This window comes from Neovison vison, chromosome 9, assembly GCF_020171115.1.
Source record: "Neovison vison isolate M4711 chromosome 9, ASM_NN_V1, whole genome shotgun sequence".
Lineage (NCBI taxonomy): Eukaryota > Metazoa > Chordata > Mammalia > Carnivora > Mustelidae > Neogale > Neogale vison.
Window position 1 is genome coordinate 94,523,666 of NC_058099.1, and position 12,142 is coordinate 94,535,807.

The window sequence follows — 12,142 nt, forward strand, 5'->3', positions numbered from 1 at the left end:
GACTTTCACAACGGTCATCTCTTGAAATAACAGAATTACTTCTGTGATGCTGACATTGTTTCCAAAGTCCAAGAACTTCTACCTCTGAAAAAAGTGTTTTCAGAGCTGGTAGCGTATTCTTTTTGTATCCTACATAAGGATAGCAATCTTCTACCTTGAGAAGGTTATCTGAGTTCTGGTAACACTCATTTAGAGCCAGGTCTAAAGAACACGGCAGGTAATAATGTTTCAATTAGAAATAAAATAGAAAAAAATAACAAAGGTCTAACGTCTTTACCATATAAAGACCAACCCTCTACTAAAAATGGGCAAAGAACCCAAAGAATCAGTTCACAGAAAAAAAAAGGGACAAGTGGGGAGCGCCTGGGTGGCTCAGTGGGTTAAGCCTCTGTCTCTGGCTCAAGTCATGGTCTCAGGGTCCTGGGATCAAGCCCCGCATGGGGCTCTCTGCTCAGCGGGGAGCCTGCTTCCTCCTATCTCTCTCTCTCTCTGCCTGCTTCTCTGCCTACTTGTGATCTCTATCTGTCAAATAAATAAATAAAATCTTAAAAAAAAAAAAAAAAAAAAAAAAAGGACAAGTGGCTTTAAGCATATGAAATAGGGGCACCCGGATGGCTCAGTGGGATAAGCGTCTGCCTTCAGCTCAGGTCATGATCTCAGAGTCCTGGGATCATGCCCCACATCAGGCTCTCTGCTCAGCAAGGATTCTGCTTCCCCCTTTCTCTCTGCCTGCCTCTTTGCCTACTTGTGATCTCTCTCTCTCTCTGTCAAATAAATAAATAAATTTTTTTAAAAAACGCATATGAAATAATACTTGTTTTAAGGACAATAATTAAAGCAATGAAATACCATTTTCCACCTATCATCTATGCAAAAGGGAAAACCCCTGCTAATATACTAACTTGGCAAAGGTCTGGGAAAAAGCAGGCATGTTTCTTTATTTTTGGTGAGAATGTATAATGCTTCAACTTCTTTAAAGAGCAACTGACATTTATAAAAATTTAAAGTGCATGTATTTTCTGATCTAACAATTTCATTTCTAGGGATTTAACCTTACAGACGTGCTTCCACAAATGCACTAAAAGAGTACCTGAGTACTGTCTAAAATAACAAAAAACTAGAAACTACTCAAGTGCCCAACAGTAAGGACTAGTTAAGTAAATTATGTAAGTCATATAATAAAACATTATCAGGTCATTAAAAAGAATGAAGCAGATAAAATGTATATATATATTGAAATAAAATGACCCCCCAGGTGGACTGAGTGGAGAACATGAAGTAGAGAACAATACGCAGAGAGTACACAAAGCACTGGTCTCTGATTTTTGTAAGTCCCACATGCAGAAAGATGCCCAAACACAAAACAAACCGCTGGCTGAAAACAAGAGAAGCTGGGACAAAATTTAAGTGAGAAAAAGACAATCCTACAATTTCAGCTGGAGCTTTTAATATTTTTCAGCAACTGAGAGAACTAGCCAGTGAAGAAATCAGTAAAAACACTGATGCCTTTTTTTTTTTTTCAAAGATTTATTTATTTGACAAAGAGAGAGAGGTCACAAGCAGACATGGAGGCAGGCAGAGAGAGGAGGAAGCAGACTCTCTACAGAGCAGAGAGCCCAATGCGGGACTCGATCCCAGGACGCTGGGATCATGACCTGAGCCGAAGGCAGAGGCTTTAACCCACTGAGACACCCAGGCGCCCCAACACTGATGCTTTGAACAACACTATCAACCACCTTGATTTAATTGACATTTGCAGAGAACCACACCCACTAACTCCACAAAGTAAGTTCTCCTCAAGATACTGAGGCACACCGAATGTTGGGCCACAAAATCAGTCTTTAAAATTTTAAAAGGATCGAAATAAGAGAGTATGTCAAGAATCCCCAATATTTGGAAATGTAAACGCTTCTAAATAACCATAAATCGAACCCATGGGCTGTTACTAGTTTCTCTCCCCTCTGTAGAGGCAACTCCTTGAGACGCAAAAGGCACTGCACTATTAATCTCTCCTTCTCATGGTGCCTGGCTGGGATTAGGGTCTCAAAGACAAAAAGTAAAAACAAAAAGTGTTTTTACCACTAAACTGTAAAATTAAAACAATCTAATTTTATTATTTAATGATGTTTTTTACTAGTAATGCTTTCCAGAATTTTCTATTAACATTCTATTTTTATTTATTTCTAATTTAAAATATTCAAATTAGAATGTTACACAGAAGATTTACTTCATGGTGAATAATGACTAATAAAATCTTGTCATACTCTGGAAACCGCTCCCTAAAGAATCTCTTCTTTCATTTCATTACAGGAAAGAGAGTTGCCTTCCACAGGGCCTTCCGTCTCCAGGTGCCTTCGTCTCCAGCCCCACAGAAGATGACAGGTATGTACGTGGTCACACAGCACCAACTCGGGTGTGTGTGCAGCAGCACTGGCCAAATCAAGTACTCCCCGGGCGCTAGCAGCGCTCATTGGACTCTTCATAGGAAATAGTTGTTATCAACCAATTTTAGTTCCCCAGTGAATTAGAACTTCAAAGTAACTCAAAAAAGTGCTTACTATTACATATATTCCAGAAATACTATGGAAAACCACTTAGTATTTAAATACACACAAATACCTTTTTTTGAGGCAGCTAATCCCTCAGAAAAATCTTTTTGTATCCTCTACAATTTCACCTGGAGAGCTGTTACAGCATCTCCAAAGGATCCCAAAGAACTATAAAACTTAACTAGAATTTTCTCTGCTGACTTTACAAATTTATTCTAGGCAGTAATTTCCATGCTTAATAACACAATTGGACAAATTCATTAAAGAAGTACATAGCAGGCCTTCAAAAAAAATCTACTAAAAATGGAAAACTGTCACAAGAGGATGTTAAATTAAAAAAGGAGAAATCTTACTTAGTGTAAATTTAGTATTATTAAAATACAAACATATGCATAGAAAAATAATAAAACAAGGAACAATTTTCTTCTTGGCAATTTTCTGCAGTTTTCAAATTTTCTGCAATAGACATGATTTCATTTTATTATTAAAAATAACTTAAAGAGGGGCGCCTGGGTGGCTCAGTGGGTTAGCCTCTGCCTTCAGCTCAGGTCATGATCTCAGGGTCCTGGGATGGAGCCCCCCGAGCTCAGGCTCTCTGCTCAGCAGAGGGCCTGCTTCCCCCTGCCCAAACCACCCCCCTGCCCCAGCTGCCTCTCTGCCCACTTGTGACCTCTGTGTCAAATAAATGAATAAAATCTTATAAATAAATAAATAAATAGAACTTAAAGAGAAGCCAAAACCAAACAAAAACCTAATAAACTGTGGTTTTATTATACTTACATTGGCCACCTTTTCAATATAAGTCTTCATTGTTTTCACAATCACTTTCCTGTCCTTAAAAAAGAAGAATTAACTTTTGTTATAGCTTTCAGTGATCACTTAAAAATTACAGCCAAAAATTTTATATAATACTAAAATTCCCACCAGTCTGGCATACTCTTCACTACTGAAAACAGTTATGAGCCCGACCGCCCCACCCAAAAAAATGGCAATATGCTTTAAGTCCTTTCAGAACTATTACAACCTTAGACCTGTTCGTGACAATGCACTGAGACCGAAATACAGAAGCACAGAATTATTAGCCATAAGACAAACTTAGTGAAACTACCTTCTTTTACAACAGTGAGAATGGCGAGAGCTCATTCGGCGTCTGAACTCCTACAAAATGCCTGACAGCACAGTGTAGACAGTATCTGATACTTGCTGAGCAGAAATTAAATCTGTATTCATTTAAAAAGTGGGCAAAGTAGAACTCTTTTAAAGGCAAAGTTTCACTACCAAGGAAGTGCGGGTCACCCCTGTGAAACTCCGGTATTTAACATGGATTTGCACCTTTTCCCTGCAAGCATAACAGCCACGTGAGCCAACCCGAGCTGCTCATCAGGTCCTCCTGCCTCTCCCGCCCCCACGAAGATCATTAAACGAGGAATCGAAGGACCAGAGAGGTACCGAAACTTCTATAAAGGTCAGCCTGGCATAAACATTGTGTTGACTTGCTCTACGGGTCCCTTCCCAAGTAAAGACAACTCCAGCTTTTCATACTTAAATGAAAATGCCAACAAAGAAACACCAGGCCTTCAGAAAATCCCATTCCCGGGAGGCCGGAGGTGCAACCGCGCAAAGACAACGCTGCCTGCGCACGTCGGGGCAGAGCCCGCGGGGGAGGGCAGGCCGCCCGGACCACTGACCTTGGGCGTGCCGTGCCACAGGCAGTGCATGGCCACTCGGGCGCCGTCGCGTGTGTGCGCCAGGTAGATCACGGCTTCGCGGATGGCTTCGATCGCTTCCTGCGGGAATAAGGCCACCGGGGCTTTATTTTATTCTTCCTGCCTTTTTAAAATCTGTCTACTGAGGGGCAGTTATGCACGGAGGATGAAGGAGAGTACAGGGAGTTAACAAGTTAAGTTTTCATTCTGTAGAGATGGATGCAGAAACAACTTTTGTCTAAACATTTTCTTCCCCATCAACAGCAGCAAGCAGTGGTAGCAATTTCTATTAAGATATCTGAGGAGTTTTACCAATTATCTATTCAAAAAGGTGTATATAGATGTGTAGTCTATTCCAAAAGATTTTTCAAGAAAAAGAAACCTAGGAACTGACTGTGGTAAGAAGGGGGTTTTTAACAGTAAAACCAGATAAAATAAATAAAATGCTCTTTCCTAAGAGAATAGTGTATATAATGAACAAAAAAACAAACACTAACTTTGAAAAAAGTTTCTCTTTTTCAGCTTTATCATTGGATTCCTTCTAGAAATCATTTTAACAATTCACCATAAAAACACTTAATAGTTCCCTAAGAAAAATGAGTCTATGAGACTAGGTCCTCATTTATCAACGACCCCTTAGTAAAACAGTCATTAATTTCTTACAAGGTAGTTCAGTTTATTTATAAACTTCCTTCTTCATCGTCAATGTACATAAGTGCATAATTAAATCTGGGAAGTCTGGCCTACAGAGGTACATGAGTTCTGACAGCTAAAAGCTGCAGGACCCCACTTGAGTCTGTTCCCAATTTAAAAATTTATCTCAAATCAATAAAATAAAAACAAAGTCTCAGACCATGAAAGAGAAAGGTGGGTGCCTAGTTTCATCAGTAAGGAACAAGTGATTTCATCTTGAACTATCGTTATCCTTTCCCAGGATGGGTCTCAAAGACAGGGCTCTCAGCTTACAGATCTCAACTTAGGAATCTATTCAAAGCCACCCAGCTGGAGAGTGAATGCCCCAGGGCCAGGAAGGATTTGTCTCATTAACATATATTCATACTAAGTCCCCAATGACTTTTGTGTTATTAATACATTCAACACTAAAAAAAAATATTTTCTACCACTGAATATACCCAAGTGCTCATATTCTCACTCCCAAAATACAGTCCTGCCTTAATAAATCCAGACCTGTCAGAAACTGTGCTCTGCAGAAAAGAGAGAGAAATCCCCAAAAGAGAAACAGCAGCTGCTATGTTCACGGGACCACACGCTTAGGGAAGCAGCTACTCTCTGGAAGGTCTATTCTTGTGTCAGTTTTTTGTTTTAAAGATTTTATTTATTTATTTGACAGACAGAAATCACAAGTAGGCAGAGAGGCAGGCAGAGAGAGAGGAAGGGAAGCAGGCTCCCCGCTGAGCAGAGAGCCCGATGCGGGACTCGATCCCAGGACCCTGAGATCATGACCTGAGCCGAAGGCAGCGGCTTAACCCACTGAGCCACCCAGGTGCCCCTTCCCTATGTCAATTTTGAGAGGGTCAAAATTCCTATGAATGTTTAATCCGGCATACTTGTTAACGAGAAGTCAGGGTCATTATTTCAGATACCCCTTACTACAGCAACGAGGACAAACAGGCAATGAGTTCGGTTTGATGAGGCCAGCGAAGTTCAGGGACTAAATGATGAGCTCTCATTTGTATTCCCATCAATGACTTGAAGGGCAGTACAAATTATCTCCACTCTGTGTTCCTTATCCTTCCAGCGTATAAGGTCCAGGTGTTCATGGTCCATTTAGTTTTACAGAAGTGTCCTCCCCTAGCCTTTTAATGCTGACATGATTTTTTATCAGCACAGGGGAATTTCAAACCCCTGGCATGCCGAACATCTATTTGTGAGTTAATTTTCAGTATGGTTAGCTGGAGGACAGTTTCTGGCTAAAAATTAAAATATAAAGATCTAACAAGATTGATAAAATTATGGTCAATTCCACTGTCTTCTGGCAAATATCTAAATGGAATTAGTAGGCTTGTTCAAAAGACGTTTAGTGGCTTATCATCTTTAAATAAGGAAACAGGGGTGCCTGGGTGGCTCAGTCGGCCAAGCATGACTCTTGATCTTGACTCAGGTCATGATTCCGGGGTCAGGAGATCAAGTCTGCACTGGACTCCATGCTGGGTATGGAGCCTGCTTAAGGTACCCTCCCTCTGTCTCTCCCAAATAAATAAATGAACAACTATCTAAAATTTCCACAATTTTCAAAGCAGTGTTTTACATTTTAACATGGCTCTTCCTCTGTGTTTGCTTTAAAAACCAACAGCGAGAACTTACTGATCTTAGCTTTGGGGGCGCATAGGTGAAAAAGTCCAGGAATACTTTGTGCACCAATGAGTGCTTAATCACAGCTTCCCTGAAAAGAGAGAAAAGGGAAGACAGACTGTGTCAGATCTAGCACTCCATACAGTAACAGAGACTGAGGCAGCCTTAGTCGTCCTAAAATACTCAAAGCCAATGAAATGGCTTAGCAAATGTAACGCTAAGACAGAATACATCCTTCAGGAATATACTAGGAATTAAAAAAAAAAAACCCACCTTCCAGACTCTAAAAACTCTACTAAAATCTTTTAGTAGCCTCTACAATCAAAACCAGCATACAAATTTCTAGTATCTAGTCGGCCAAGACTTATCATCATTCCAAGTACACTCTACCATCTTCAGTAAGGACATCTATGCTTTTACCCAACAACGGACCTGTGATCAGAAATCCCTCTGTGCACCCGCTTTTTTACAGTTATTTTCTTTCTGTCAAGGACCCTACACAATGCTTAGCTTCATAAAATAATTTTAGCTCAATTAAAACATGAACAGAACGGAACAGCACCAGCACCAGCAACAGGCCCGAACTGAACACAAGGTTCCCCGCGCGATGCGTGCGGGATACAGATGTACAGTGGAGGCGGACCGTCGCGGCACGAAGGTGTCGGGCTGACACGGACCATCTCAGTAGCCAGCAGACACCAGTTGCCTTTATGGGCAAAGCACTATTTCTGAGTGTTTTGGAAACATTAACCCTTTTAATCTTCATAAACTTCCATGGAACATGTACTACTATTATTCCAATCTTACAGATGCGGAAGCTGAGGTTACGCCGCCCAGCTGTCACAGAGTTGGGAAGTGAGGGGGGCACCAGGATTCCCACCTGGGCAGTCTGGGTCCCAAAGGCTACACCTTAACCACTCCACTACGGTGCAAATGCTAAGAAGGCCACACGCCTGAACATCTAAATTTCAGATCCAATGTAAGTAGCACAATCTACTATTTGGGAAACCATCTACCTTTTCTATGCGAGGGTTATATAACATGTCCTTCTTTCAAATGCTAAGAAAAGAAAAAATCAGCTTTCTTACTTTTGGGCCATTGGAGTTAGAATCTGCTTCATTTCATCCATAATCAGCTGTAGTTTTTCTGGCTGTACCTCTAATACTTTGTCCAGGGTTGGATGATCTGCTGACTACAACGAGAAAAATCAAACCCCTCTAGGTTTAACCAAGTTTCTTCAACATAATTATTTCAAATAAACGTAATATAAATTTCAGATTTCCCTAATTTATATAATGAAAGGCCTGCTGTAGATACACTCATGGAGTATCTCGACTGTCTGATTTTTACTCGATGCACCCATCAACGTATTTAAAAAGCCAGCCCAAACAGCTGACCGATTCGACCAGTCGACAGGTGCCAGCACGTGCTTAATCTTAAGATCAAGCAGTCAGCTCACAAATTCTTGCCTTTGTAATCAGGGGGATATTCCTACTGCGGGAGTCATAAAAGCAGTAAAGCACTCAGTTCAAAGCGAGAGCTGAACCTGACTAGGGGAGGCAAGCCAGGAAATAATCCGTATCCCTGGAGACAGAGGGGTGTGTTTATGTCACAGGGTCTGAAACAGACCCTTTAACTGTCCTAGTCCCCTTCCTGGCCTCCTTCTGATTCAATCCCTGTACGACATCCAAGGCTGGTTTTCTGGGCTCCCTTTCCTCCCTGGATACAACCTAGAGAAGCACAGTCCACACCATGAAGACACACGGAAGGCAGCGATGGGGAGCCCGAGGCACTTCGGCCAGAGCCGGGGGCGGGTACAAAGCTTCGCTACCTATTAAGAGTCGTCCCCCTCAGTCCGTCAGAAAACGGACACCCCGAAGCACTACACAGAGCACTTGGGAGGACAATGTAGTTTCATTTAAAGGGGATTTAGGGACAGTGCTCTGGGAGGAAGAGCGGCTGCCTGACCACCTGGCTCACACCAGCGAAGCCATCTAAGAGAACAAAGGGTGGCAGACAGTGTCTCAACGGACCAGCCAAAGCAAAACTACTTCCTGAGAACAGGGCAGTGCAGAGTCAGGCACAGCCCACGGAGAAAGCGAGCGCTCACAGAACGTCTGGGCTGTCACCTTGTAAAGCTGAAACGTGTTGCCGTAGAGCTCCTCGGCCAGCATGTTCCTCTGCTCCAAGATGGCCTTGTCGTTGTAGGCGTACTCCACGATGGCGGACGCCTCCGCGTGCCGCAGCATCTTCCTCACATGGCCTTTAAAACTGCTTATGATCGCTGCGATCTGTGGCTTACTCCTAAGCCCAGTGCGACGGTGGGAAAAGCTCAGTGATGGGAGAAGAAAGCCGGGCGGCCACAAACCCTAACTGCCCTGAGCCCAACCCATCAAAATGCCGGCCGCTGGGCCCCGGAGAAACGCAAGGGAGAAGGCCACCTCCAGCTTGCCAGCCTCCGCAGCAGCCAGCCGGCTCCCGGCGTCTGAGACCGGACTCTGCTGGGCAGCTGAGGGATCCTGAGCAAGTTACTGGAATTCTCTAGGATGCAGCTTCTTCGGTCACAGGACACAAAGAATGTGGCTGGGGCGAGGGCCGAGTGACCTCGGGTGCACAGGCACTGGGACCGGCACACAGTAGGTGCCTGATGTCCCGTCCCTGTATTACACTGTTCATTTACAGCCGGAAACACTTGGAAATTTTGTTCACTATTGGCGAACACATTATGGCATTTTACGCTCAAAAAAAGAAGTCAGGACAAGTAGCAACTCCTGCTAATTTAGGAAACCCTCCTGTCTTGACATTTTCTAACCCTAACCCCACTGTTTCTCCTCCCCTTCCCCCTCCCAGCCCACCACCTTCTAAATACTGGTCACCTCCTCTTCCAGGGCATCAAAATACCCTCACAAGAGTGTTGAAGGCAAGGCCATCGTTTACATTACTTCAGTAATTGCTTTTAAGATCACGCGCCCCAGAAACATCACAAGCATCTGCCTGGGGCCATTATTAGGATCCCAGACTACATGCACAACTGGTATCCCCACCTTTAAAAAACCAGTGACGATATATTTTATAAATAAAACAACTCACCCATACATGAGGAATTTCTTCACAATATTTCTGGAATACTTCGCTTTACTTAACTGGACCAAATCATCTGAAACACAAAATACAATTACAACGATTGGCTAGCCTCACTGCAGTCCCCCCGAAGCAAAGAACTACAAAAATGCACAATCCTGGGAACACAGACAACTCTCCTAACTTGTCTCACGCAATGAACAAATAAAACAAAAAAAGGTCCTACAGAGAACACACGGCTTTCCCTCAGTAAGAATTATTTTCCAGGGCAGTCTTGGGTATTTCAAGAGAAAAAGTGACTTCGTATGAATAATCACAATTAATCTTCCGCATAAAAGAAATACCTCGCAGTTCTTCAAACGCCTGTTTTCTCTGCTCTTCAGTCCCGTACTGAATGTAACACTGGATCACACGGGTGGAATCGTGCGCAAACGCGATCTGCAGGAAAGACCAGTTTGGGCCTTTACACGGATTCTCTCTGAAGATGGGTGTCTTTATCACAGTATTATGTTTTACTGCTACTGCTCTTATTATTCCTTGCTAGTCAAAAGGTAGGGTCCTCATGGATAAAATCAAACAGATCTTGATCGGGAGAAGAAATGCTTGTTTCAATTGTACAAAACGACATCCTTTGTTTTTGCCACCTACCATACATACCATGCATTTCAGAAGAATTTCCTTAAGGAACGTTTATGGAGATATTTTTGATAAAACTAAAAGTTTTTAAAAAGATGGCTGTTTTGTACATACTGATCACTTACTATATAACCAGGATTGATGCTTCAAGTACATTTTCCTCATTTAGATGTAAAAGGAACCTTAGGAATGTGCTGTTGCAGGGTGCCTGGGTGGCTCAGTGGGTTAAGCCTCTGCCTCTGGCTCTGGTCATGATCTCAGGGTCCTGGGATTGAGCCCCGCATCAGGCTCTCTGCTCAGCAGGGAGCCTGCTTCCCCCCCTCTCTCTGCCTCTCTGCCTACTTGTGATTTCTGTCAAATAAATAAATAAAATCTTAAAAAAAAAGAGAATGTGCTGTTGCTATGCCCATTTTACAGATGAGAAAAGCAAGTTAATGAGAAGTTAAGGAGCAGGCTATCCCTATGACCCAGGGGATGAAAGTTAACTTCTCTGAATCCCAGATGTATCAAATGTCCCTCACGGACAAAGACATTAAGTTAAAGGAGACAAAGTATGCGATGGTTACCACTACCCCTAGCACACAGTAATCCATACAGAGGTTGTTACTGCCCAAAGGCACACACACTGTAAGCTGCAGAGTGAGGATCTGAACACCACTTTCACTCCCAAGGCCAAGCAGTATTAACCGAAGGGTAGCTGGGAAAGTTGAGTGTAAAATACTCATGAATCAAGGATAACAGACTACTGCTGGAACTGAGAAGTTCCAGCCTAAAAAGACTTCTTCCTGAATAAAGAAGAAAGCAATTGCTGGGAACTTGCTTAGTTCAAGACTTCAAACTGCAAAACAGCATCTGATTAGACCTACATATGTGGTCTGGCAAGTGCTACCCCTCCAGGATCCCCAAAGCTACTAAGTCTGTTGTCTCACAAGTGAACAGTCAGCTAAGTATTTACCCAAATACACAAGCATCAACAGAGGTTTATTATAAAATACAATTTAGGAGCAACATTGAAAATAAGTTTAGAACTCCCAAATCTGTATTTCAAAGATCTCTATATGATGTTTGTAAAAGCAATGATGAAAGAAGTAATCATCTGTTAATATCATATATTCAAAAAACCAGCAATTTAGAACATATGGAAGCACACGGAGTTCAGAGATAGACTCTCTAATAAATTCCTCAAGGCAACTTTAAAGAACACTGATTTACCGTAAGTAAATTTTTGAAAAAAGTGACACGGCCAAATACTTGATATTTTACTAATTTCCCAGCAGTAAGGCCCCAAGTATCAAATTTTTTATTTACTCAATATTGTAACAGGTACTTGAAATCTGTGGCCAAATACATTTAAAACAACTTCACAGATCACGAATGGTCACCCAGCCCCTCCTGACAGCGAGTCGATTTCAGTTGTTAACACAGACAACTGTGAGCCTGCCCTACTTACAGTTTTAATTTTCCCTTGAATCAACTTCTGCAAATCACTCATCAATTTCACTCTCTTTTCTTTGTCACAGTCTTTTCTATAAATGAGAATAAAGGGGGAAACAGAGCTTAAGTAAAGACATTATTTTAAACAGGAGAAACTAAAAACCCTACCAGCGTACATTCACCAAGGTAGGTGTGATTTTCTCTTCGGAGGCAGCAAACCTCTGACATTAAAATTACTATTCCAGAGCAGCCAGAGAAAAGCAATTTTCTCAAAGACAAGAACTCATCTCACAAGGTGTAATTTTATGCATCAATTTAAATCTTCGCAGCCAGAACCTCGGAAGTAAGGAAAATAATAAAACATGTCCACAATACCAAATACTTAAGTATCTCAAAACTGAGCAGGTAAGAGACTATCCTCCT

At 42.1% G+C, this 12,142-nt stretch overlaps 1 protein-coding gene across 1 annotated transcript in view; it reads right to left on the bottom strand.

The window, feature by feature from the left end:
- PUM3 (pumilio RNA binding family member 3) overlaps positions 1-12,142 on the bottom strand; it is a 50,560-nt gene that overhangs the window by 28,763 nt on the left and 9,655 nt on the right. The window contains exons 5-12 of the mRNA XM_044265968.1: positions 11,736-11,811; positions 9,994-10,087; positions 9,659-9,725; positions 8,698-8,872; positions 7,657-7,760; positions 6,581-6,659; positions 4,238-4,336; positions 3,330-3,383 (exon numbers count right to left, since the gene is read on the bottom strand). Of these exons, the coding sequence (XP_044121903.1) occupies positions 3,330-3,383; positions 4,238-4,336; positions 6,581-6,659; positions 7,657-7,760; positions 8,698-8,872; positions 9,659-9,725; positions 9,994-10,087; positions 11,736-11,811 (748 nt within the window). The remainder of the gene's footprint in view (positions 1-3,329; positions 3,384-4,237; positions 4,337-6,580; positions 6,660-7,656; positions 7,761-8,697; positions 8,873-9,658; positions 9,726-9,993; positions 10,088-11,735; positions 11,812-12,142) is intronic.